This window comes from Diaphorina citri, unplaced genomic scaffold, assembly GCF_000475195.1.
Source record: "Diaphorina citri unplaced genomic scaffold, Diaci psyllid genome assembly version 1.1 scaffold2186, whole genome shotgun sequence".
NCBI lineage: Eukaryota > Metazoa > Arthropoda > Insecta > Hemiptera > Psyllidae > Diaphorina > Diaphorina citri.
This window is the reverse complement of record NW_007379611.1, coordinates 1-26,794: the sequence shown is the minus strand read 5'-3', so window position 1 is coordinate 26,794 and position 26,794 is coordinate 1. Positions and strand designations below refer to the sequence as shown.

The window sequence follows — 26,794 nt, the reverse complement described above, 5'->3', positions numbered from 1 at the left end:
ATCATTTGGAATTTTTTTTCGATTTTTTTTTTTCAATGACTAGAACTTTTTTTTAACTAAAATTCTTAGTAAACTTCCTATTTTTTTTATAATTTTTTTACTAGCGTCTACACTGATCATCCATCTATGAATACTAGAGACATTCATCAACCTAATTAGTAATTTTTTTACTAGCGTCTACACCTGTGTAATAGCGCTAGTCTCACCCTTACGCCACAGAAATATTGGACAGTGACAAACGGAAGGAACTTATGGCATCAAGATGCGGGAGTAATAATGGAATATGTCATCGCGCACGGAAGCGAAGAAATTTTCGAATAATGTTTGTTCAGCGACGTCGAGTAAAGCCAGTAAAAGGATGGGTGACCCCATAGCAAAAGCTAGTTATAATGGAATATGTCATCGCGCACGGAAGCGAAGAAATTTTCGAATAATGTTTGTTCAGCGACGTCGAGTAAAGCCAGTAAAAGGATGGGTAACCATAGCAAAAGCTAGTTATGGGCCGTTAGTTGTAAAAGAACACTTACCCTGATAACCTGCATAATCTTTGCCGCATCTCCCGAAGCACCACTGCCTGCTACACTAGTATTATTCACTCCAGATTCTGTGCCATAGTTTGACTCCAGCTGCATCTTGGCATAGTTGTCACTTTGCTGGAAAATATAAGGGGGAAAATATACCTTTGACTTTTAGAGATTTATTAAATATTGAAAGTTATTTATGAACTGTAGGATTGTAACAATATGTATACATGTATTTTTTTACTTTCTATTACTACAGTATAGCGGAGCTATACTAGTATTTTTTTTCAATACTTTGAATCACTACATGAGTTATACAACGAAACCAGACCAAATCACTAAGCAGCCCGAGACACGTGTTTCGTCCCTATTTGGACTCAACTACATGAGTTATACAACGAAACCAGACCAAATCACTAAGCAGCCCGAGACACGTGTTTCGTCCCTATTTGGACTCACAGTTGGACAAGGACATAGCTCGGGATTGAACCCGAGACCCTTGGATCAGGAAACAGAGACTTTTACAAGCAAGCCACCAAGACTTGGTGATGTGATATGGTTTCATTGTAGTATTTAAACCCAATACTCAAAGAGGTTCTTACACCATTACATCAAATACTTAGAAATCCTACCAGAGTGCATGAATTCTTTGTCATAAAGCAGAGCTTCTTCATTTGTTGGTAACACAGCGTCCACAACGGAGCCTCAGCTTTAGCCTAGTCCCGACTCAAGAGAAAAAAATCAAACATGCTAATAAATAGAAGCGTCCTCAACGGAGCACTGCTCCAACCATAACTCTGACCCTCACAGAAAATGAAGATAATTGATTCTGGGTCACATCCATCTGTTTTTGATATACAGTTTTCGAACCCTGTCAGGTGAGTAGAAAACCCTTGCATACCTGGGTACCTAGGTACCTGTATTCATGCTATTTATCAACTCAAAGTCCCTACCCAATGGTTATGTACAGGACAAGCCTAGTTGGTTTGGAAGTTTGGAAGGTAGTGCTCTTATAAGAACTAGGTTGAGATTTTGATTCTCAACTAAGTCAATTTTCCTGGACTTTAAAGACCAGTTTAGTTTAGCTGGGGGACTTACAGGGAGGATACCTATCAACTGAATACCTAAGGTGGCAATAAACTAAGGGGAAAAGGAAACATTCTTGTAGATAAATGAGAATTCTTGTAGATAGGTATACAAATCATGCCATAAATAATTATGTACAAAACACCCTTTCTAACATTCATTATAAAGTTCCAATTGAAGAAAAAATCTCACTATTCCATGTTTCTTGGGGGGTCAAAACAGTCAGAAATGTGGGCATAGTTTACAAGTTGTTGACAAAATCAATTTTCCTAAAGCTCTTTATTAAAAAACTTACAGAAAGGTTACTACAATATGCATCCAGATATTTCCTAAAGAGTTGATTTTAAAGGAATATCTACAACGCCTGAACATAGTCATGAATATTCTTCATAAATGTGTTTCTTTGTTTTTCAGGAGGATTGGTAGAAGAAACAGATCTACAGCCACATTAAAACCTTTAGAAAATCAAGAAAACCCAACCCCATCCTCATTATTTCCGTCCAATTCAAGTGAATCTCAAACTCATCCTGTGAACCCAGGTGCTGCTGGGTTATCATTTCTAAACCAACTTGGTAAAAGTTCAACCAATTTGAAAACAAATTTCCAGCATGCTCAGTCTGTAGAAAAAATTGTATTGAATAATATCAATTACAGGGTTGATCAATGTAAGAAAAATCTCATTTATGATCCTTCAATAAAAACACCCTGTAAGGATGCATCTCAATTAAGTGAAGACATTCTTGCAACTCGGAAAAAATACCCGTTTCTTGTATCATCATCCTCCTCTCTCGATAAAGAAAATGTTGTGCCTGATAATGAGAAGTTCAAAGGACCAACGCAAACAAAAAGTGTGTTCTCTGTGAGCCACTACATGATTAAGTATCTTCTGCAGGCGACTATTGGAGAGAAAGAACCGTCATCATAAGCAGCGTTCTGCCGCTGGATTGTAATGGAGAACCTCTGGTATTTGTTTGATTGCTCCATTGCCAATCTCTTCCATCAGATTTCTCATTTCTTCACAAAAAGATCCCATGACCTCACATGCCAATACTTTGAAAGTTTGAAACTAAGTTGATCTTTTTTGGGGGGCTGGCTTCTTTAACTTCTATAGGTGTCATGATCATCCATGAGAAGTATTTTTGGTGCCTCTTTGTAGAGAAAGCAGGCAGGTAGGGGTCTCAGCTATATCCATTTCGTCTAGGTGGTAATTAGCCTAAAGTGCTCTTTCATAACACAGACCATTTTTTTTTTTTTTTTGCTGTTGCTCTAGGCAGATGAGTAATGAACTTTTTCCCCTGCTTCCACAATGTTTATTCCATCAGGTCATTTTCCATTCCTTCTAAGATCTAGAATGTCTTCATAATAATCTATTAGCATGATAGAAGATTGAAAATGGTAAGGCAAGTTAATAGATTGCCTACCACATGAAAAAATCACTTGGGTACCAAATTAAGAGGGGGGGGGGGGAGTCATGTAGGTAGATGCAAAAAAAAAAAGATTACTTACCAAATGCACTTCCATATCATTGACTTTAACCCTTTCAGATGGTGTTTCTAAAATTTGCTTGATGGTTACTGGGAAGATGGTTTTCTGCTCATTCTGTTTACCTCCCTGCGGGAAAAAAAATAAAAAATGTCTTGATACTATAACAATTATGGTTGAGTTAGCCTAGTTAACCTCCATGGCCATGTTTTTTTTTAGTTATATTAGCTCTTTTCTAAAAAAAAAAAAATACCCCCAGTTAGTTAGGTATCAGGTAAGTAGGTGCTTAACAACTACTAAAAAATTCAATGATGTCCTTACCCAAAATATCATGTCATTAAATAAGAAATGAACTTTTAACAGACCATGACGATATGCTTGTAATCAAAATTTAAGTAGAGCTACATCAGTGGTGTAAATTATAATAATTTTACAATTAGATATTCAAGACACCAACATTAGTTCATTAGAAATTTACCTTTTTCTCACTTGTTGATGACTGATCAAAGCCACCATCTGTGGAAAGAAACAAGACAAATATTATGCTTTTTTAGGGATGAGGGAAAGGGGCTGAAAACAATATTAATTGTTTGATATTATTTCCTATAGATAAAAACAAACTAAATAGATACATAGGTAGGCAGGTACTTACTTGTAATCATTTCTTCTTGACTTAGGATGTACAAAATAATACTGATGGTGCTATATGGAAATTTTTATTAAAAAAAAGTCATGAAATGTTCTATAAATATTATTATTTTAAGGAACTTATTTTAATATACACTTAGTAAGATAAAGAAAAGAAGAAAAAATTTGAGGTATTTTAAGGCAAATGAAGTAGGTAGGTACTATTAGGCTATTAGTGAGTTATTGAAAGATAAGTTTGAAAAACTCTATGTTTAAGGTGGTACTTGGGTTGGCTTTAACTCTCATGTTGGCTTGATGACAAATTCTAGTGAGTTGTGCATTTACAAGTTCACAAGTTGTGTGTTCTACACAAAATACATGAAAATGCTTATGACAACCCTGGAATTGATCTTAGTTCCAAAAGGACTCATTGTTAAACGAAAATGGGATACCATGTCAAGTACTAATTAAGACCAGTCAAGTAAGTGAAGACCTATTCTTGTCTTATTTTGGACTAAAAACCCACAGCTTCTATGAGGTAATAGAAGGTATTATTCCTCTTTAATGGGTTGATAGCAGAGAGTTGTCACTACTCTATGAGGTAAGTGGATATTATTACAACTTATTATCGCACTTTTAAAAGTTAGTTAGCTTAGTTGGTAGTGCGTCTGCCTTGTAAGCGCTAGGCCGCGGGTTCGATTCCCGCCCGGGGCGGATTTTATCCTGATGGGATAATGTTCGTTCTCGGAACGGCTGGCTTTCTCCTATCCTGTCTTCCTTCTCTCTTCGATTTCAGAACGATAAGACCATAGCAGTTACAGTTCCCTCTATCAAACCTCTTAAAAAAAATGCATATCCCCTAATGAAATGTTCTCTCGTTAATTTTCCAGCTCACAAGATCACAGATAACCTCACGGATTTGGCCAAGAGAGCGGGAGGTCCCAGTTCTGTGGTATCTGTGTCTGGAGTCAGGAAAGCTATGGGGGTGCTCCCTACTGAAATAGACGTAAGTATATTTTTACTTTCCTTATCCTATAGGAAGGAAAGTAATGTAATCGGGTCCAAATTTCGATGGTCAGGTTTTAGTGCCACAACACGTTTTGAGGTCCCTAGAGCCTAAATCCGAAGTTTCAGCCATTGGTCCGTGTGTGTGTCTGTCTGTAAACAAAATATCTCGAGAACGGTAAGAGCTAGAGACTTGAAATTTGGTATGTAGATGTCAAATGTGACAAGGATGCGACACGAAACTTTTGGTTAAGATCGGTGCAACGGTTGGCGGCATTTTACCGCTTTTTGGCGGTTTTTGTACTTTATGTACCATTTTGTCCTTTATGATTTAAATAAAGTGGTGCAATATTAAACTGTTGAGATAATGGGACTACATGTCCTATTTATACAGTCTAAATAAAGCACCAATATCTAATATCTTTTTGGTGTAATTTAACAATATATCGGGAACGGTATGAGCTAGAGACTAGAAATTTGGTATGTAGTTTATAAATGTGACAAGGGTGCTACTCACAACGTTTGGTTGAGATAGGTGCTGCGGTTGGCGGTATATTGACCACTTTTTGGCGGTTTTTGACCAGTTTTTGGCGGTTTTCAGCTATATCGACTAAACGGTTAAAGATATTGTAAAAGTTTGGCTATAAGAACAAGAACACACAAAATAAGCATCATTCAATAGGATGAGGAAAGTCGTGTGATGTTCACACCAGATTTTTTTTTTTCATCTTACAGCTTCATCTTGAATTCCTTGTTCTGCGGGCACCCTAGAGTAACATGTCTACCTTTAAAGTGCTAGGCCATGGGTTTGATTCCCACCCGGGACAGATTTTATCCTAAACGGATAATGTTCGTTCTCGGAACGGCTGGCTATCTCCTATCCTGTCTTCCTTCTCTCTTCAATTTTGGGATGATAAAACCTTAGCAGTTACAGTTCCCTCTATCAACCCTCTTCAAAAATAAATCTTACCATTGTTTTCATCAGAGTTCCACATGATTCCTTTTAGATGCACAGAAGACTTCGCTGAGAATTTAAATACCTATTTCTTTTCGATTTTCAATGAAAATTAATTGTTTTTTTGTTTTTATTAATTCTTTCGGTCAAAACTTTTATGGAACCGGGAGCTTTTTGTAATTTTGGCGCTAAAAGAGAACACAGCCTACTGTACATTTGGCAACATCGCACAAAAACCTCCTTCTCCTCCTCCTCCCACCCCTCCAACTTGTAAAAACAACGAGCACATTTTTCAAAAACGAAAAAGAAAAACGTAAAACGTAAACAAAATAAAAATAACGGACAACGGTACTGCCGAAGTAAAAATAAAAAGTGTTTAAATTTTAAATTAAATATTACTTTATTTCCAATTTATTCTAATTTTCTAATCTACCTAGAGTCCCATTAAAATATTGAATAATAATGTACCTACCTAATACAAAGTAATATATCAAATGATGCCAATTCAAAGTTGTTTATTCAAATAGCCAGTACTCATCCCCCCTTCAGTTATAGTCATCCTTCCCTGGGGGAGCATAGATAAAGTAAAATGAACAGAAATGTATTTTCCAACTATCAAAGACCTGACCAAGAAAATGAACAAGATAATACTGATTCTGGGTCACATCCATCTGTTTTTGATATACAGTTTTCGAACCCTGTCAGGTGAGTAGAAAACCCTTGCATACCTGGGTACCTACCTGTATTCATGCTATTTATCAACTCAAAGTCCCTACTTACCCAATGGTTAATATGTATAGGACAAGTCTAGTTAGTTTGGAAGGTAGTGCTCTTATAAGTTATAAGCACTAGGTTGAGATTTTGATTCTCAACTAAATCAATTTTCCAAAAGCTCTTTATTAAAAAACTTACAGAAAGGTTACTACAATATGCATCCAGATATTTCCTAAAGAGTTGATTTTAAAGGAATATCTACAACGCCTGAACATAGTCATGAATATTCTTCATAAATGTGTTTCTTTGTTTTTCAGGAGGATTGGTAGAAGAAACAGATCTACAGCCACATTAAAACCTTTAGAAAATCAAGAAAACCCAACCCCATCCTCATTATTTCCGTCCAATTCAAGTGAATCTCAAACTCATCCTGTGAACCCAGGTGCTGCTGGGTTATCATTTCTAAACCAACTTGGTAAAAGTTCAACCAATTTGAAAACAAATTTCCAGCATGCTCAGTCTGTAGAAAAAATTGTATTGAATAATATCAATTACAGGGTCGATCAATGTAAGAAAAATCTCAACTATGATCCTTCAATAAAAACACCCTGTAAGGATGCATCTCAATTAAGTGAAGACATTCTTGCAACTCGGAAAAAATACCCATTTCTTGTATCATCAACCTCCTCTCTCGATAAAGAAAATGTTGTGCCTGATAATGAGAAGTTCAAAGGACCAACGCAAACAAAAAGTGTGTTCTCTGTGAGGTCAGCCAGTGATCAGGTAGATGCACCACAATATGCAATATATGATCAACCCCAATACAGTTCTGCTGTACCTCTTATGCATGAACCTAAACCTGTACCTCTTATGCATGAACCTAAACCTGTACCTCTTATGCATGAACCTAAACCTGTACCTCTTATGCATGAACCTAAACCTGTACCTCTTATGCATGAACCTAAACCTGTACCTCTTATGCATGAACCTAAACCTGTACCTCTTATGCATGAACCTAAACCTGTACCTCTTATGCATGAACCTAAACCTGTACCTCTTATGCATGAACCTAAACCTGTACCTCTTATGCTTGAACCTAAACCTAGTGATCCCATGCCCACCCCTCAACCTGCACATCAAGAAGTTTATACCCACACATCTCATCCATCGTATCCAAAACTACAAACTACACCTGTACGACCAACCTGTGAACCTCAGAGCTTAAGTCAGAAGAAAAATGAAAGCACACCTGTGTTCAAGCGACCTTTGAGTGTAAATAGTACCAAGAGCTCAGACCCAAGTGTCTCAAAGGAAACCATAAAACCTGCTAAACCGCAAATTACTACTTCTAATGCAAAGAAATCAGTAGAAACTAGCCAAGATGTGATTACACTGAATGGAAAACAATACCAAGTACTTAGTCTCCTCGGCAAGGGAGGGTCTAGTAGTGTATACTTGGTAGGAGGAACCTCAGAGCATGAGTTCAAGCCTCTGGCACTCAAAGTGGTTGATTTATCTGACATCACTGATCAGAGTATTGCTGATAGTTATTTGAATGAAGTAGAGCTACTTGCTAAACTACAAGGCTGTCCTTATGTCATCAAAATGCATGACTATGTGTATGATACAGCAAGTAAACATCTCTATGTTCTTATGGAGAAGGGAGATACTGATCTTTCTAAATACATGAGGAACCTCAACAAAATGACTACCCTACCTAACACAATGATTATAATCATCATGCATTGGTATGAAATGCTTCTTGCTGTGAAGGAGATACATGCAGCTGGAATCATTCACTCGGATCTAAAACCTGCCAACTTTCTATTCGTAGGAAATGTACTGAAGATCATTGATTGCATTGGTATGAAATGCTTCTTGCTGTGAAGGAGATACATGCAGCTGGAATCATTCACTCGGATCTAAAACCTGCCAACTTTCTATTTGTAGGAAATGTACTGAAGATCATTGACTTTGGTATAGCATGTTCTCTACAAGATGATAAGACCAGTGTTCACAAGGATACTGCCTCGGGCACTCTCAACTATATGTCACCTGAAGCCGCAGGACAGACAAGTAGCTCAGGTGGTGGCAATACCTACAGGATAACGTACAAGTCCGATGTATGGTCACTGGGGTGTATCTTGTACAATATGATCTATGGTAGAACCCCGTATTCACACATCCCTAATACATGGGCTAAGATGCTAGCTATTGCTCGTCATAAAGATCAGATAGAGTTCAAACCTCAGCTTGCTAATAATGTTACCATACCACCTACTTTACTTCAGTCTATGAAGTTATGCTTGCAGAAAGATCCAAAGGCTCGACCTACTGTGGTAGAGTTACTTGCCATCATAGAGAATCGGTTGAGCACATTCTAAAACTAATTATTGACAGGGCAACTCTGTGACTCAAATCAACAACAATCCTGAGGGAAGTTAATGCATTTGTAGGAAACTGACGATAACATGTAAGTTTAGTCAAGCTGAGGTGATAATTAATTGTATGAGTAGGAATGAAATATGTATGTAACTGTGAAAAGTTATACTCATTTATTTAGAAAACCATATACTACTTAGCTTAGTCTAAATCTAAATAAACAAATCACTAACACAAATACCTAACCCCATTACTGGTGATATAAATATTTATCCATTTGTAGGAAACTGACGATAACATGTAAGTTTAGTCAAGCTGAGGTGATAATTAATTGTATGAGTAGGAATGAAATATGTATGTAAGTAACTGTGAAAAGTTATACTTCTCATTTATTTAGAAAACCAAGACTATGTAAGTACATTATACTAGCTTAGTCTAAATCTAAATAAACAAATCACTAACACAAATACCTAACCCAATTACTGGTGATATAAATATTTATATTTTGCAATGTAAATATTAGATTTATTAAATTATGAAACTAGTAATCAATTTCGTTAATATAGGGTACTTAGTCATACTTATTAAATGACTTTTAATTTATGTAAACTCAGTGGCGTAGCGTGGTCTAAATTCAAGTGTAAGGCGTGTAGGGTACTAATTTCCATCATCCATGCTCTTCATGGATTGGCATAGACAAGTATAACTAGGTACCTACCTACCTTCCCAGTTCCACACTCGCCTTAGTCTGTATGCCTGATAATCCTGACTAGGAAAATTGTTCAACTATAAAAAAAAAAAAAGTCAATATTTAAGGGTATTTGAGTGAAATTTCGAGTGTATGGCCGCCATACACGCCTTATATGGACGCTACGCCACTGTGTAAACTGTATGAAGTGTATGGGGGTCTACTAAATACTTTTCACTCATACAGTAGTGTCGTTTTTTCTTTTTCTTCTTAGTTCTGTTGTATATTAAAAATAAATGTAAATGCAGTTTCTAAGCACTAGGTTGCGGGTTCGATTCCCGTCCGGGGCGGATTTTATCCTATACAGATAAGGTTCGTTCTCGGAACGGCGGCTGGCTTTCTCCTATCCTGTCTTCATTCTCCATCGCTTTCAAGACGATAAGACCCATCTATCAAACCTCTTTTTAAAAAAATGTGGATTTCAAAAATGAACTTAACGTTAAGCATAGCTGAGCAGTGTAAACATAATAAGTAATAATATATGTAAAAAACATAATATGTGTAAACATAATATATCCAATTCTATACTCCTACCAAAAACAGTTTTTTCTTTGGATTTCAGGCTGCAATACAAAAAGAAGAAAAAAAAAAGGTGTAAAATCAGAATTTCAAAACAACGAGATTTATTAAATTGAATATTTTTTTATTATTATTATTATTTCCAGAGGGTAACGTGTTCATGATGATCGAGCAATCGTCCTTTCGGATGGCCAGAGACAATTTCTGAATCAAGTACTGACGCGAGCGAGGATCAGCAGAAACGCGATATAGAGCGACTCCAACCTTTATAAAGAGATTGATTCAGCCGCCTATGAACCCAGCAGACTCTTAACACCACGAATGCGAGGAAATTGAAGTTATTTTTCATCTGAATGTATTTCTGTTTCTTGCGTGCTGCATTCTCGAAGGCGAATCCAGGCCTCACCGTATCATTTCTGTCTGAAGATAATAAACTGAGTATTTTTTCTGCGAGGGTTGATGGTTTTGTATACATTTTTGATAACATTCTAACCCCAAATTTTTCAAGTGTATCTACAAAAGCAGGAGGTTCCAGGCAATGCAGTGTCTAGGCTAGGGTCAATGGTCTCCGTTGTGGACGCGCACTAATGCTCATTATAAAATACGTGTAAAAATAATACGTACAAAAATATAAGTCAATGGTCTCCGTTGTGGACGCGCACTAATGCTCATTATAAAATACGTGTAAAAATAATACGTACAAAAATATAAAATAATAATAATAAACAACAACTTACTGTAACAGTTTTCATTTTCTCTGATTTCAATGGTATGAGAGCTACTTCTAGCATGTGACTGGTGATCTCATTTAAATCTTCCAAGTACTGTGCTGAATAGATCATCAAGTTCTTTTTGCCATCTTGCAAAGATTTTATGTGGCCTATGATTTTGACACAGCTTCTGTTTTTCAGGGGTTTATAACTGTGATCCTGGAAGACAAAAGGAACTATGAGCAGTTGGGTTTATTTTCTTAGGTTATTGAATAGATAATAAATAATATTAACAATCATACTAGGCTTGTACAGCGGAGGTCCGAGCAACGCTGAAGTTATTGCAGCTCTCTGCTTGGAATACGGGATGCACTGGACCTTGTACACTTTAGTTGGGTAGTAAACACTAATCGATGGCACTACTACAGTAAAAATATAATTGTACACAGTCGAAAGAATTAGTAAAGGACACTCTATCGTAAAACTAAAATAAGGACTTACCCTACAGCAGTTACTACATTTATAATACTTAGTTAATACATCTCCTCTTACCTCAGCATCTATCCAATGTACACAACTCATGCACCCAGTGCTATCTTCTACTAAATAATTCACTTTGATAGATGACACATCCACACTGCGGATTACACCAATAATGGTAGCCTGAAAATTAAAGAATTCATGACTATTTAAGTATTTATTCATATGCCCCACTACATGATTAAGTATCTTCTGCAGGCGACTATTGGAGAGAAAGAACCGTCATCATAAGCAGCATTCTGCCACTGGATTGTAATGGAGAACCTCTGGTATTTGTTTGTTTGCTCCATTGCCAATCTCTTCCATCAGATTTCTCATTTCTTCACAAAAAGATCCCATGACCTCACATGCCAATACTTTGAAAGTTTGAAACTAAGTTGATCTTTTTTGGGGGCTGGCTTCTTTAACTTCTATAGGTGTCATGATCATCCATGAGAAGTATTTTTGGTGCATCTTTGTAGAGAAAGCAGGCAGGTAGGGGTCTCAGCTATATCCATTTCGTCTAGGTGGTAATTAGCCTAAAGTGCTCTTTCATAACACAGACCATTTTTTTTTTTTTTTTGCTGTTGCTCTAGGCAAATGAGTATAATGAACTTTTTCACCTGCTTCTACATTATTCCATCAGGTCATTTTCCATTCCTTCTAAGATCTAGAATGTCTTCATAATAATCTATTAGCATGATAGAAGATTGAAAATGGTAAGGCAAGTTAATAGATTGCCTACCACATGAAAAAATCACTTGGGTACCAAATTAAGAGGGGGGGGGGGGAGTCATGTAGGTAGATGCAAAAAAAAAAAGATTACTTACCAAATGCACTTCCATATCATTGACTTTAACCCTTTCAGATGGTGTTTCTAAAATTTGCTTGATGGTTACTGGGAAGATGGTTTTCTGCTCATTCTGTTTACCTCCCTGCGGGAAAAAAAATAAAAAATGTCTTGATACTATAACAATTATGGTTGAGTTAGCCTAGTTAACCTCCATGGCCATGTTTTTTTTTAGTTATATTAGCTCTTTTCTAAAAAAAAAAAAATACCCCCAGTTAGTTAGGTATCAGGTAAGTAGGTGCTTAACAACTACTAAAAAATTCAATGATGTCCTTACCCAAAATATCATGTCATTAAATAAGAAATGAACTTTTAACAGACCATGATTGAAATCGGTCTGTATGTACACGGTATTTAAGGGACCTATCTATACAAAGTAAGGACTCAATGAGATACGAGAAAGTATTGAAATCGATCTGTATGTACACGGTATAAACGAGAAAGTATTGAAATCGGTCTGCATGTACATGGTATAAAAAAAATACCTCGATAATGGATTGTAACAGAGGGATAAAATTGGGTATGTAGTCTTAGCTTGTTCCAAGTATGCGACTTTAACAATTCCAAAAAAAAATCTGCATGTACATGGTATAAAAAAAATACCTCGATAATGGATTGTAACAGAGGGATAAAATTGGGTATGTAGTCTTAGCTTGTTCCAAGTACGCGACTTTAACAATTCCAAAAAAATCTGACAATTACCCGTCTAGATACAACAGACAACGTTGCTTTGCCGTTATGTCATGTATTTCCTATAGATAAAAACAAACTAAATAGATACATAGGTAGGCAGGTACTTACTTGTAATCATTTCTTCTTGACTTAGGATGTACAAAATAATACTGATGGTGCTATATGGAAATTTTTATTAAAAAAAAGTCATGAAATGTTCTATAAATATTATTATTTTAAGGAACTTATTTTAATATACACTTAGTAAGATAAAGAAAAGAAGAAAAAATTTGAGGTATTTTAAGGCAAATGAAGTAGGTAGGTACTATTAGGCTATTAGTGAGTTATTGAAAGATAAGTTTGAAAAACTCTATGTTTAAGGTGGTACTTGGGTTGGCTTTAACTCTCATGTTGGCTTGATGACAAATTCTAGTGAGTTGTGCATTTACAAGTTCACAAGTTGTGTGTTCTACACAAAATACATGAAAATGCTTATGACAACCCTGGAATTGATCTTAGTTCCAAAAGGACTCATTGTTAAACGAAAATGGGATACCATGTCAAGTACTAATTAAGACCAGTCAAGTAAGTGAAGACCTATTCTTGTCTTATTTTGGACTAAAAACCCACAGCTTCTATGAGGTAATAGAAGGTATTATTCCTCTTTAATGGGTTGATAGCAGAGAGTTGTCACTACTCTATGAGGTGATTTCTCTTCCCTTTTAGTTGAATAATGAGCATCAAGGCTTCTTGATGAACAGCCAAGAAAAAAAATATTTTGTTCTTGAAAGCTTTTCCTGAAACATTGTTTCTGAAATTCATCTCAAATCTTTGGAATGCTTTGTTCTGTGTGGTCTTATAAGAATTAGTACATTTGTTTTTTACTTTCCTTATCCTATAGGAAGGAAAGTAATGTAATTGGGTCAAAATTTTCGGGAGTTTCTCGTCTTTTTACTTTCCTTATCCTATAGGAAGGAAAGTAATGTAATCGGGTCAAATTTTCGATGGTCAAATTTTAGTGCCAAAACACGTTTTGAGGTCCCTAGAGCCTAAATCCAAAGTTTCAGCCATTGGTCCGTGTGTGTGTCTGTGAACAAAACATCTCGAGAACGGTAAGAGCTAGAGACTTGAAATTTGGTATGTAGATGTCAAATGTGACAAGGATGCAACACGAAACTTTTGGTTAAGATCGGTGCAACGGTTGGCGGCATTTTACCGCTTTTTGGCGGTTTTTGTACTTTATGTACCATTTTGTCCTTTATGATTTAAATAAAGTGGTGCAATATTAAACTGTTGAGATAATGGGACTACATGTCCTATTTATACAGTCTAAATAAAGCACCAATATCTAATATCTTTTTGGTGTAATTTAACAATATATCGGGAACGGTATGAGCTAGAGACTAGAAATTTGGTATGTAGTTTATAAATGTGACAAGGGTGCTACTCACAACGTTTGGTTGAGATAGGTGCTGCGGTTGGCGGTATATTGACCACTTTTTGGCGGTTTTTGACCAGTTTTTGGCGGTTTTCAGCTATATCGACTAAACGGTTAAGAACAGAGATCTAAAAACGATGTAAATATAAAAAAAAAAAATATTTAATGAGTGCATGAGAACAAATGTTGACTATAAAGTGCACAATCTAAAAAGAAAAGAAAATATTCACGTTTTTTTAGGTACTTAAAACAGTGTTAGTATAAATGAATTGAATAACAAGAAATAAATTCACAAAGAAGAAAATGCATAGAAATACCTACGTATAATAGGAACCGGGTATTCATAGTCATATTTCATTATTGTACCGAGAGAAAGGACCCCAGTTGAAAAAAAACGGTTAAAGATATTGTAAAAGTTTGGCTATAAGAACAAGAACACACAAAATAAGCATCATTCAATAGGATGAGGAAAGTCGTGTGATGTTCACACCAGATTTTTTTTTTCATCTTACAGCTTCATCTTGAATTCCTTGTTCTGCGGGCACCCTAGAGTAACATGTCTACCTTTAAAGTGCTAGGCCATGGGTTTGATTCCCACCCGGGACAGATTTTATCCTAAACGGATAATGTTCGTTCTCGGAACGGCTGGCTATCTCCTATCCTGTCTTCCTTCTCTCTTCAATTTTGGGACGATAAAACCTTAGCAGTTACAGTTCCCTCTATCAACCATCTTCAAAAAAATCTTACCATTGTTTTCATCAGAGTTCCACATGATTCCTTTCAGATGCACAGAAGACTTCGCTGAGCTTGATACAGAATTTAAATACCTATTTCTTTTCGATTTTCAATGAAAATTTATTAATTCTTTCGGTCAAAACTTTTTAATGGTACATGGAATGATTGGAATGGAACCGGGAGCTTTTTGTAATTTTGGCGCTAAAAGAAAACACAGCCTACTGTGCATTTGGCAACATCGCATAAAAACCTCCCTCCCCTCCCACCCTTCCAACTTGTAAAAACAACGAGCACATTTTTCAAAAACGATAAACGTAAACAAAACAAAAATAACGGACAACCGGTACTGCCGAAGTAAAAATAAAAAGTGTTCAAATTAAATATTACTTTATTCCAATTTATTCTAATTTTCTAATCTAGAGTCCCATTAAAATATTGAATAATAATGTACCTACCTAATACAAAGTAATATCAAATGATTCTAATTCAAAGTTGTTTATTCAAATAGCCAGTACTTATCCCCCCTTCAGTTAAAGTCATCCTTCCCTGGGGGAGCATAGATCAAGTAAAATGCGTTTTGTCGCTATAGCTGAAAACCGCCAAAAAACGGTCGAAATCTGTCCAAAAGCGGTCAAAATACCGCCAAGCGCTGTCACAAAAGATCTAACCAGGTCGCAGTGACCAAGGGCGTTTATTAAAGCCGATGGCCCTACCTGTACCTCACATTTGTTTACTACATTTAGGAGGAGCATGTGTATATCACATGATAACGTTAACGCCCTTTGTAAAGTGTTTTCTTGTCTAATATTGCCCAATGTAAGCAAGTGATCTCTCTTCAAGTAAATAGAGATATTTTGTCACATTATGCGTATCAGAAAAAAAGCCCTAAAGGTGGCGTTCAGGTGGCGTTCCGATCCTGATAGTTTATACCGTGTGATTTTTCACGCCGAATCGAATCTGCAACTTCTTTGGTTAGATAATATGAGTTTTGAAACTTACTTACCTCAACTATGGATCACTAGAAATATTTTCAATGTCTGTTTTTTTTTTTACTTTCTTTTAGTACGTATTCGCAAATGTAATAGAAAGTCGTGTGATGTTCACACCAGATTTTTTTTTATCATAATCGGACAAACTGAGAGTTACGGAAAAAGTAAGAATTTCTTGAAAAGGGTCTCTATGTCTGTTTTTTTTTTTACTTTCTTTTAGTACGTATTCGCAAATGTAATAGAAAGTCGTGTGATGTTCACACCAGATTTTTTTTTTTTATCATAATCGGACAAACTGAGAGTTACGGAAAAAGTAAGAATTTCTTGAAAAGGGTCTCTTACCCTTAAGGAGCCCAGGAAAATTGATTGGGTGTAAAATCTAATAAGTGAAATTCCTTTATGCATAATTTAATATGTAGGATGCAGTTATGTGTAGCACATTTTCGCAGAATAGGTCAAATCGTAGGAGCTAGAACGATGAGATGCGGAAACAAACAAAATGAAAGGAAAATTATCGAGATAAAACGTGGAGCTCACTTTGATCGAACGGCCGATTTTCTCCTTGAGGCTTCACGCCATAGAATAATTATAAGAACGTTTGACGTAATAAAAATAAAAACCCCTTCGACCGTTTTTTTGCATTTGGTCAATCAAGACACGTCGATCCTTGAAATTTGGTGTCCCAGGTCCAATTTTGGTCTCAAACTTTTTTTTTCTTTTTTCTTAATGTTCAAAATCAAACCTTCTTCAATTTTATTCTTTAGAGTGATTGACAGATTACAGATTGACAAATTAATTCTTTTCAGTATGAAAAAAGGATATTTCTAAATTTTATTTTTGGGTCTGGATTTCAATATGAATCATTAGTATTTGAAGCACAAATCACCGATTAAAATGAATTTCGCATTTTCGGTGCTTTCCCTAATAGCGGAAAAACATGGGAAAATGAAAAATTGAAAAGGCCACAAGTCCGACCGTAATTAATTGTGAGATCGAGCTTAGTACTACGTTATCACTTCAGATTTTCATGTTGCGGCCACAAGGGGAGGCCGAGGCTGCAACTTCAAATGAAAAAATTAATCACCAAAAAATTATGAAATAGGTGTCGAAGCGTTTTTTGATATTCTAAGCCAGTGGTTCTCAAACTGTGCTGCGCGGAGCACTGGTGCTCCGCGAAGAGCTTCCAGGTACTCCACATAGTTTCATTTTTCTTACCGCATTTAAAATAAATTCCAATAGATGCGTCGTCCTCCACATATTGTTTTTCACGACATTTACATGGAAATCAAGTTCGGGTTAAAATCACCATTCGCCGGAATTTATACCATGACCACTCCGGTGTTAGTGCTAACAGAATCCGAGATTATCAAACATGTCCTCATCAAGGATTTTGATGTCTTCACAGATCGCGGTTTTTTTGAATCTGATGAGCCAGTGTTGAAGATTCTATTCGGTCTCACAGGAGATGAATGGCGGAAAATGAGAAACAAACTATCACCAACCTTCACCTCGGGCAAAATTAAGGAAATGTTTCCTCTTATGGAAACCTGTGGACGAAATCTTGAGACAATTCTCACCACACTTGATTATAACAAAAAACATCAGAGCATAGATGTTAAGGAATATCTAGGAAGATACATGACGGATGTAATCGGATCTACGGTATTTGGTTTGGAGATAAACTCACTCGAAAATCCAGACTGTGAGTTTCGTAGAATTTCCAAGGAAATGTTCACAGAAAATAATAACATGCGACTACAAATAATTTTGGCTCTGATCCTGTTAATACCTTATCTCAGAAAATTTATGAGTTATATGATGTTGTTAAGAAAAGCTGCATATTTTTTTCTAGACGTGGTTCACCAGAATGTGAGCTACAGGGAACAGAATAATATCAAAAGAAATGATTTCATCAACATCATGATGGAGTTGAAGAAGACAGATCCAGGTAACTATCTTGAAAATAAACCTATTGTAGAAAATGGCGAAGGAAAACAGAGGATTGAGGACAAATAACTATGTAGAAACATAACCTGAGCATAAATCTAATATATAAAAATTAATGTTTGTGTGTGTGTGTGTGTTTGTTCGAACATTATGACTGGCCAAACCGCTCATCCGATTGCTATGAAACTTTGTCAACTTATTGCTTGCACTCCCGTGAAGATTATAGGCTATTTTCCGGTTCGTTTTTGTTAAGCTACGCCGAGCAAGACCACTAAATGGATGAGTGACATGAACGGCCATGCCTTAAGGATTTACTAGCAGAAATCCGGAGCGAAGCCACGGATTTCGGCTAGTCAAGTTATAAACGTTATCATATTATATTATACATTTTTTTTAGATAGTTAGATAGGTCTACGTTTTAACATGAGATTTGTATTTAGTTTGGAATTTGCATGTTGTTTGAATGTTTGTTCTGCTATAGGTAACTCGCGATTGTCTAATCTGATTTAGATGAAATTTGGTACCGGAATTAAAACATCAATGCACGTCGCTCGTTATAAAAATTTGGGGTCCCACATCTAAGCGGGTCCCATTTTTGATCCGAAATTTTCATGTACCAGTACAACCTACATACTCATCATCACAAAACCGTCTATTGTTTTTGCAAAGATACTTGGGTCAAAAGATCTCTTAACAAAAAGGTCCAAGTTTACGTTTATTGGACAGAAACATTTTTATTTATTTATTTATTTATAATGGTACTTGTCTTTATGTTTACGGAACAAAACCACAATTAGGTGAAAAAAAGAAGGAGAGTTTTGTCAGCCCAAGATTAGACAAAAGAGTGTGAATGAGGCCTGTAGTTCTGGCCATGAGTAAAACACTTCATCTATGTTCTTTCTAGTGGGTAATGTGCTCATGATACTCGAGCAATTACTTCTTTGGATGGCCACAGATATTAAACTTCTTATTAATTTTCTACTTTCCTTAAACATTTCGTTGTTTCTTTTTCAGATATTACTGAAGAACTCATTACGGCACAATGTTTTTTATTCTTTTTCGCTGGCTTCGACACATCCTCTACTGTCCTAACTTTTAGCCTGTACGAGCTTGCTAAGAATAAAAGTATCCAGAGCAAACTGAGAAACGAAATTAATGATACCAAAGCCAAATATGGCGGAGAGCTTACTTACGAATCGTATAACGAAATGCCCCTGTTGGATAAAGTGATAAAAGGTAAGAGAAAGAAAAATTTGTTTAATCAAATGTACCTACTTTTTTACTTTCTAGTAGGTACATTTAAGGGACCTATCTATACAGTAAGGAGGTAAGGACTCAATGAGATACGAGAAAGTATTGAAATCGGTCTGTATGTACATGGTATTTAAGGAACCTATCTATACAAAGTAAGGACTTAATGAGATACGAGAAAGTATTGAAATCGGTCTGTATGTACACGGTATTTAAGGGACCTATCTATACAAAGTAAGGACTCAATGAGATACGAGAAAGTATTGAAATCGGTCTGTTCAAACAAACCCCTAATCTATAATTCTATGTATTCCAGAATCCCTCCGTATGTACACTCCTCTATCACAACTAGAAAGGGTCGCAGGACGCCCTTATCAACTTCCCAACACCGACATTGTAGTAGACAAGGGTACCAAGATGTTCATACCTTTATACGGACTACATCATGATCCTGAAATCTACCCTAATCCAGACGTTTTTGATCCAGAGAGATTTGCCCCTGAGAATGCGGACAATATACCCAACTATGCTTACTTACCGTTCGGAGAAGGACCACGAAATTGCATTGGTAAGAAAAGGACTGGGATTGGGAGGTATTTGAACATCAAGAGTAAGATTAATTAATTTTCATTACATAAAAGAACGGTTGTATTGTAAGCACCTTAGCGAGTAACCAATACAACATCTCACATAGATTTCGAGATTTTCTACATGAAAAATGGGAGTAAGAAAATGTCAAGTCATTATTATACAGGGTGTCCACCAATGTATGACCCAGTCAAATTGCTCCGAATCTGTTGGAGTTTTTGAAAAATAAATTATTATTATACAGGGTGTCCACCAATGTATGACCCAGTCAAATTGCTCCGAATCTGTTGGAGTTTTTGAAAAATAAATTAAAAAAAAAAACAGTATCTTTTTGATTGTTGCAAAGAACTTTTTGGCAATATTGAAATTCGCGAACTTGGTACCAACTTTGGAATTTCAAATGAGAACCGCAATTTTTTATTGTATATTATTGTTCTACGTAAAATTTCATGCACAATAGACTATTCATTATTATATATATATATTTTTTTTTTGCGATTCGCGGTTTCGCGAACATCAAAACTAACTGAAATGTACCTGTGTGACATATCATTTCACAATGTTTTTCCTTCATAAATCATGTGGTAACGCCAGATTTAGGATGGAGACCATTTTTCGCGAATTTGCGAAAATTGCAAAGTTCGCGAATCGACAAAGTATTTGAAATGTACAGTGTGACACATCATTTCACAATGTTTTTCCCTCATAAATCACGAGGTAACATCAGATTTCGGACTGAGGTCATTTTTCGCGAATTCGCGAAATTTGCTAAGTTCGCAAATTGCCAAAGTGATTGAAATTTCGAGAATTCGCTAGAAATGACCTCAATCCGAAATCTGACGAAATTTGCTAAGTTCGCAAATTGCCAAAGTGATTGAAATTTCGAGAATTCGCTAGAAATGACCTCAATCCGAAATCTGATGTTCGCGGTTTTTGCGAACTTGTTCGCAAATTTCAATATTGCCAAAAAGTTCTTTGCAAAAATCTAAAAGATACGGGTTTTTTAATTTTTCGAAAACTCCAACAGATTCGGAGCAATTTGAGTGGGTCATACATTGGTGGACACCCTGTATTTATTTTATTAACACAACCTGTTTTCAGGTAAAAGGTTCGCACTGCTTCAGTTGAAAAGCGGATTGGCACACTCGCTATCTAACTTCGAATGGGATTCGGACCATACTAACGTTCTGCGATTCCTAACGGGAGATGTCGCATTGAGACCCCTCAAACCAATAAAATTGAAAGTCAGACCTATTTCTTACCAAGACTAATATTTAATCATAGATGTATGTAATTGACCGAACGAAGTGAAGGTCTATGTTTTAACTCGACCATTTTGCATTTGGTTTAGATGTTTATGGGTTTGTTTGTTCCGCTTTTTTTCTGATACGCATAATATGACAAAATATCTCTTTAATTACTAGAAGAGAGATCACTTGATTACATTGGGCAATATTGGACAAGAAGACACTTTACAAAGGGCGTTAACGTTATCATGTGATATACACATCAAGAGTCAAGAGCTCCTCCTAAATGTAGTAAACAAGAAACTAGTTGACCGAACGAAGTGATAGTCTATGTTTTAACTCGATCATTTTGCATTTGGTTTAGATGTTTGGACCGTTTTTTTTGCATTTGGTCAATCAAGACACGTCGATCCTTGAAATTTGGTGTCCCAGGTCCAATTTTGGTCTCAAACAATAATAATAATAGTAATAATAATAATAATAATAATAATAATAATAGTAATAATAATAATAATAATAATAATAATAATAGTAATAATAATAATAATAATAATAATAATAATAGTAATAATAATAATAATAATAATAATAATAATAGTAATAATAATAATAATAATAATAATAAAAATAATAATAATAATAATAATAATAATAATAATAATACACCTTTCAATATCTAGTTTTCATTGTTCTGACTTTTGATTTTTCACAACTTTTTACGCTACCTTTACCTCTTTATTACCCAAATACATTTATTTTCCTATTGTGCATGAGCATTCCGCTACTGTGTATTATAAAATATTTTAAATCTAAAAGTCATTGTTTACATACGATGACTTGCACAATGCAAATATTATGAAAACGTCATACGCAAGTGGTAAACAAGTACTTATTGTGAGTGCACTCATCCATGCCCATAAATTGGTATGCCCTTGTAATAGTGCAACCTTATCATTTCAATAAACACTCATCTATTCCCATTTGGTTATTACCAAGTAGTAATGAAGATCAAGGCCTATACTATCATGTGCTTTCTTCATGATATTATCAAGCCTCTTGTTTATTTCCTAGTTAAATCTAGCTGTATCACTCCATACCCATCTTTGGACTCTTCTTGAAAAACCCTTCAATTTTATTAGAGTTTACAGCAGTTGCTTGGTACTTCGCGGCCAAAAAAAAGTTTGAGAACCACTGTTCTAAGCGGTTCTCGAGAAACCCATCCCTGTAGGCTTGCGAGCCGGAGGGAGGTCCCAGGTTCGATTCCTGGTGGGGTCAAAGTTTTTTCGACTGTGTTTGGAGTTCGGGGTGACCATTTTGAGGTATAATAATTTTTATTTATCTAATAAAATACATTAATTATTTAAAGTCAATAGGTATATAAGGGTATTTGAGTAAATTTTGAGTGTATGGCCGCCATACACGCCCTATATGGACGCTCCGCCACTCTGTACACCATTTTGAGGTATAATAATTTTTATTTATCTAATAAAATACATTAATTATTTAAAGTCAATAGGTATATAAGGGTATTTGAGTAAAATTTGAGTGTATGGCCGCCATACACGCCCTATATGGACGCTACGCCACTCTGTACGTATGTGTGTACTACAGGTTTAAATGGGAAAATTGGAAAAGGTGGTATACAAAATATCTCAAGAACGGTTAGTTGTAAAGCGATGAAATTTGCTATGATATACCGGTATGGTCCAAGGACGCGACTGTAACAATTTGGTTAAAATCGGATAGTCACTCATCCAGATTTTAACGAAAGTCAATGTTTCTTCAGTGGGCAAAGGTGGTATACAAAATATCTTAAGAACGGTTAGTCGTAAAGCGATGAAATTTGGTATGATATACCGGTATGGTCCAAGGACGCGACTGTAACAATTTAGTAAAAATCGGATAGTCACCCATCCAGATATTAACCAAAGTCATTGTTACTTAACAATTGTTTCGTGAGAAAAAGGTGGTATACAAAATATCTCAAGAACGATTAGTCGTAAAGCGATGAAATTTGGTATGATATACCGGTATGGTCCAAGGACGCGACTGTAACAATTTAGTAAAAATCGGATAGTCACCCATCCAGATATTAACCAAAGTCAATGTTTCTTCAGTGGGCAAAGGTGGTATACAAAATATCTCAAGAACGGTTAGTCGTAAAGCGATGAAATTTGGTATGATATACCGGTATGGTCCAAGGACGCGACTGTAACAACTTGGTTAAAATCGCCGAAACGAATGGTGCTAAATTTTAGCACGCCTGACTTACAGCTGAGAATTACGTTCGCAACTCCCACTGTGTCAAATCTTTCCCTTTTATTGTAAATCAATAACAACATAAGCATGTGAAATAGTTAAATCCCATGGTGGATGTTTTTCACGGCCGAACGAACTGGTCGCTAACTTTAGCACTCCCGACTCACAGTTAAGTTGCTGGTTATACTCCCCTGTGTCACAGAATTTCCCTTTATTTGTAATCATCTAACAAGTAAGCATGTGAATAGTTAACCCATGATTTTTTACCCGGTAAATCAAAGGTGCTACTTTTAACACTCTCCGACTTACAGTTGCAGAAGTTGCGGGTTCATACCTACTTCCCTGTGTCAACAAATTCCCCTTTTAATTCGTGAAACGCTTAACAAGTAACATGTAATATTAATCCTATTTGATTTTGACCCGAATCCGAAATGTAAACTGTGTTAATCTGTCCCCAACTACATTGAGGAGTTGCGGGTTCGATACCCCCTGTTCATAAATCCTTTAGTGTGAACCCATTAATTAACAAGTTATCATGTGAGGATAAGTTTAGGTACCGGTGGTTTTCACCGATGAACTGCAACTTCTTTGGTTAGATAATATTGAGTTTGAAACCTACTTACCTCAACTATGGATCACTAGAAATTATTGTTCAGTCTGTTTTTTTTTTTTTTTTTTTTTTTTTTTTACTTTCTTTTAGTACGTATTCCAAATGTAATAGAAAGTCGAGGAATTGTTCAACACCAAGATTTTTTTTATCATAATGACAAAACTGAGAGTTACGGAAAAAGTAAAATCTTCTTGAAAATGCGTCTCTTACCCTTAAGGAGCCCCAGGAAAATTGATTCGCGTGTAAATCTAAAATGGAAATTCCTTTACATAATCTTAATAGGCTAGATGCAGTATGTGTAGCACATTTCCGCACGAATACGGTCAAATCGTAAGGAGCTAAACGACTCGAATGCGGAAACAAACAAAATGAAGGAAATTATCGAGATAAACACTGGAGCATCACTTTGATCGAACGCGCCGATTTTCTCCTTGAGGCTTCACACGCCATAGAATAATTATAAGAAAACGTGACGTAATAAAAATAAAAACCGCCTTCAATGATTTATTGCAACTTCATCTTTATTAAAATTCATTAGGTTTTTTTTTTTTTTTTTTTTTTTTGTTCAAATGTGTTCAGAGAACTGAAATGTGATAAAAATAAATTCTATTCAATATCTCAGTGAAAACAATTTTTATTTCTATTTTTTTTTTAATTATTATTATTTTTTTTTTGTAATACTTAGATATTTAAAACAGTTTCTGTTAGTTTGCAATTTCAACGTGAATAAAATGTTTCTTTCAAACAGTTTAATATTGGACTGGATAATTCTGAGTACTATTGTAATTTTACTTTACTATTTAAAAACAATTTTCGTCTCCTATCAATATTGGAAAAGTCGGAACGTCCCGTTCTTGAGGCCCACCTTCCCATTTGGTAATTTCTACGAAGTGACAGCTATGCGTCGTCCTCCACATATTGTTTTTCACGACATTTACATGGAAATCAAGTTCGGGTTAAAATCACCATTCGCCGGAATTTATACCATGACCACTCCGGTGTTAGTGCTAACAGAATCCGAGATTATCAAACATGTCCTCATCAAGGATTTTGATGTCTTCACAGATCGCGGTTTTTTTGAATCTGATGAGCCAGTGTTGAAGATTCTATTCGGTCTCACAGGAGATGAATGGCGGAAAATGAGAAACAAACTATCACCAACCTTCACCTCGGGCAAAATTAAGGAAATGTTTCCTCTTATGGAAACCTGTGGACGAAATCTTGAGACAATTCTCACCACACTTGATTATAACAAAAAACATCAGAGCATAGATGTTAAGGAATATCTAGGAAGATACATGACGGATGTAATCGGATCTACGGTATTTGGTTTGGAGATAAACTCACTCGAAAATCCAGACTGTGAGTTTCGTAGAATTTCCAAGGAAATGTTCACAGAAAATAATAACATGCGACTACAAATAATTTTGGCTCTGATCCTGTTAATACCTTATCTCAGAAAATTTATGAGTTATATGATGTTGTTAAGAAAAGCTGCATATTTTTTTCTAGACGTGGTTCACCAGAATGTGAGCTACAGGGAACAGAATAATATCAAAAGAAATGATTTCATCAACATCATGATGGAGTTGAAGAAGACAGATCCAGGTAACTATCTTGAAAATAAACCTATTGTAGAAAATGGCGAAGGAAAACAGAGGATTGAGGACAAATAACTATGTAGAAACATAACCTGAGCATAAATCTAATATATAAAAATTAATGTTTGACAGAGGATTGAGGACAAATAACTATGTAGAAACATAACCTGAGCATAAATCTAATATATAAAAATTAATGTTAGTGGCAGCATTCTTCTTCTTCTTCTTTGCCTTTTCCCATCTACAGGCGGGGTCGGCGTTTTTCGTCAGCTTCTTAATCAGCCCTAACTAGGGTGATTGCTTTGGGCTGACATTTGGTTTTGGCTTCAAGTGGCAGTAGTGGTATTTTCCTTTCGTAATGTCAATGCGCATTGACATTAGGATTTTCCAGGGGTGGGGATAATAAAATGGAAGAATTTTGGTAGTGGGGGTTAAAATTGACGATCAGCTTCTTAATCAGCCCTAACTAGGGTGATTGCTTTGGGCTGACATTTGGTTTTGGCTTCAAGTGGCAGTAGTGGTATTTTCCTTTCCTAATGTCAATGCGCATTGACATTAGGATTTTCCAGGGGTGGGGATAATAAAATGGAAGAATTTTGGTAGTGAGGGTAAAAACTGACGATTAAAATGTCTTCTGCACACCAAGAAGAACATTGCAGAGTTCCCTAACTTCGAAGCCGCGCATCCTTATGACACGAGGAACAAAAACAATCTACATTAAAAAGCTACATTACAAAATTCGTGAAAGGAGAGGAGGGGAAGTTAATGTAAAGGTAGGAGAACGTAATGTAAGAGAAAGAAAAATTCGAATTAAGCTAATGTACATTAACATTACGAAAGGAAAATAGGCTAAGTAATACCAGTGGAAACGAGATGGCGGATCGTAATGCGAGAAAAAAAGCTACATTACAAAATTCGTGAAAGGAGAGGAGGGGAAGTTAATGTAAAGGTAGGCGAACGTAATGTAAGAGAAAGAAAAATTCGAATTAAGCTAATGTACATTAACATTACGAAAGGAAAATAGGCTAAGTAATACCAGTGTAGAAAAAATTGATGATGAGAATAGTAAAGGAGGTACGTAGTAATGCTGTGGTACCCACAAAAGTTGTGAACAAGCTCTCTGCTTTACCACAAATGATAAATGGAGCAGTTGTAAATGGGTAAAAATTATAAATAAATGCTCGATTCCTGTTCGGGGTGCACTCAGCCTCCAGAGGACGACTGAGTAGCTACTTTAATCGAGTAGCGACCAGTGGCAGCGTACCTACTTTTTTTTTTTGCCTTTTCCCATCTACAGGCGGGGTCGGCGTTTTTCGTCAGCTTCTTAATCAGCCCTAAC

General features: G+C 35.9%; 4 protein-coding genes across 4 annotated transcripts; 3 read left to right on the top strand and 1 right to left on the bottom strand.

Annotated features, from left to right (window-relative positions):
- Positions 1–54: 54 nt before the first annotated feature.
- On the bottom strand, positions 55–12,224 carry LOC103518424 (replication protein A 32 kDa subunit). The gene is made up of 5 exons (XM_026830219.1): positions 12,099–12,224; positions 11,302–11,412; positions 10,777–10,968; positions 501–653; positions 55–389 (listed from the first exon to the last, which is right to left on the bottom strand). Exons 1-5 carry the CDS (start codon positions 12,111–12,113, stop codon positions 381–383), a joined length of 480 nt encoding a protein of 159 aa, XP_026686020.1. The 5' UTR covers positions 12,114–12,224; the 3' UTR covers positions 55–380.
- Positions 6,086–9,014, top strand: LOC103518421 (serine/threonine-protein kinase mph1-like). Its single transcript, XM_026830217.1, has 3 exons — positions 6,086–6,381; positions 6,708–8,138; positions 8,255–9,014. The coding sequence occupies exons 1-3, from the start codon at positions 6,266–6,268 to the stop codon at positions 8,772–8,774; spliced, it is 2,067 nt and encodes a 688-aa protein (XP_026686018.1). The 5' UTR covers positions 6,086–6,265; the 3' UTR covers positions 8,775–9,014.
- A 4,964-nt stretch (positions 12,225–17,188) lies between the features above and the next one.
- LOC103518419 (probable cytochrome P450 6a14) lies at positions 17,189–21,361 on the top strand. Its single transcript, XM_008483482.3, has 4 exons — positions 17,189–17,900; positions 18,914–19,135; positions 19,467–19,718; positions 20,840–21,361. The coding sequence occupies exons 1-4, from the start codon at positions 17,192–17,194 to the stop codon at positions 21,007–21,009; spliced, it is 1,353 nt and encodes a 450-aa protein (XP_008481704.2). The 5' UTR covers positions 17,189–17,191; the 3' UTR covers positions 21,010–21,361.
- Positions 21,362–24,431: 3,070 nt separating this feature from the next.
- LOC103518422 (cytochrome P450 6k1-like) lies at positions 24,432–25,566 on the top strand. Its single transcript, XM_008483484.3, has one exon. The coding sequence runs from the start codon at positions 24,586–24,588 to the stop codon at positions 25,528–25,530; it is 945 nt and encodes a 314-aa protein (XP_008481706.1). The 5' UTR covers positions 24,432–24,585; the 3' UTR covers positions 25,531–25,566.
- Positions 25,567–26,794: the final 1,228 nt, after the last annotated feature.

What these genes read in the sequence shown, in the direction of transcription:
- LOC103518421 (XM_026830217.1), top strand. Translation starts at nt 6,266, where the DNA reads ATGAACAGAAATGTATTTTCCAACTATCAAAGACCTGACCAAGAAAAT. An exon ending in CAGTTTTCGAACCCTGTCAG is followed by an intron (nt 6,382 to 6,707) that starts GTGAGTAGAAAA and finishes TTTGTTTTTCAG; the next exon opens with GAGGATTGGTAGAAGAAACA. An exon ending in ATTATAATCATCATGCATTG is followed by an intron (nt 8,139 to 8,254) that starts GTATGAAATGCT and finishes TTGATTGCATTG; the next exon opens with GTATGAAATGCTTCTTGCTG.
- LOC103518419 (XM_008483482.3), top strand. Translation starts at nt 17,192, where the DNA reads ATGCGTCGTCCTCCACATATTGTTTTTCACGACATTTACATGGAAATC. An exon ending in GTTGAAGAAGACAGATCCAG is followed by an intron (nt 17,901 to 18,913) that starts GTAACTATCTTG and finishes TTTCTTTTTCAG; the next exon opens with ATATTACTGAAGAACTCATT. An exon ending in GTTGGATAAAGTGATAAAAG is followed by an intron (nt 19,136 to 19,466) that starts GTAAGAGAAAGA and finishes TATGTATTCCAG; the next exon opens with AATCCCTCCGTATGTACACT.
- LOC103518424 (XM_026830219.1), bottom strand. An exon ending in TACATTGGATAGATGCTGAG is followed by an intron (nt 10,969 to 11,301) that starts GTAAGAGGAGAT and finishes TTTGTCTTCCAG; the next exon opens with GATCACAGTTATAAACCCCT. An exon ending in AGAAAATGAAAACTGTTACA is followed by an intron (nt 654 to 10,776) that starts GTAAGTTGTTGT and finishes TATATTTTCCAG; the next exon opens with CAAAGTGACAACTATGCCAA.
- LOC103518422 (XM_008483484.3), top strand. Translation starts at nt 24,586, where the DNA reads ATGTTTCTTTCAAACAGTTTAATATTGGACTGGATAATTCTGAGTACT.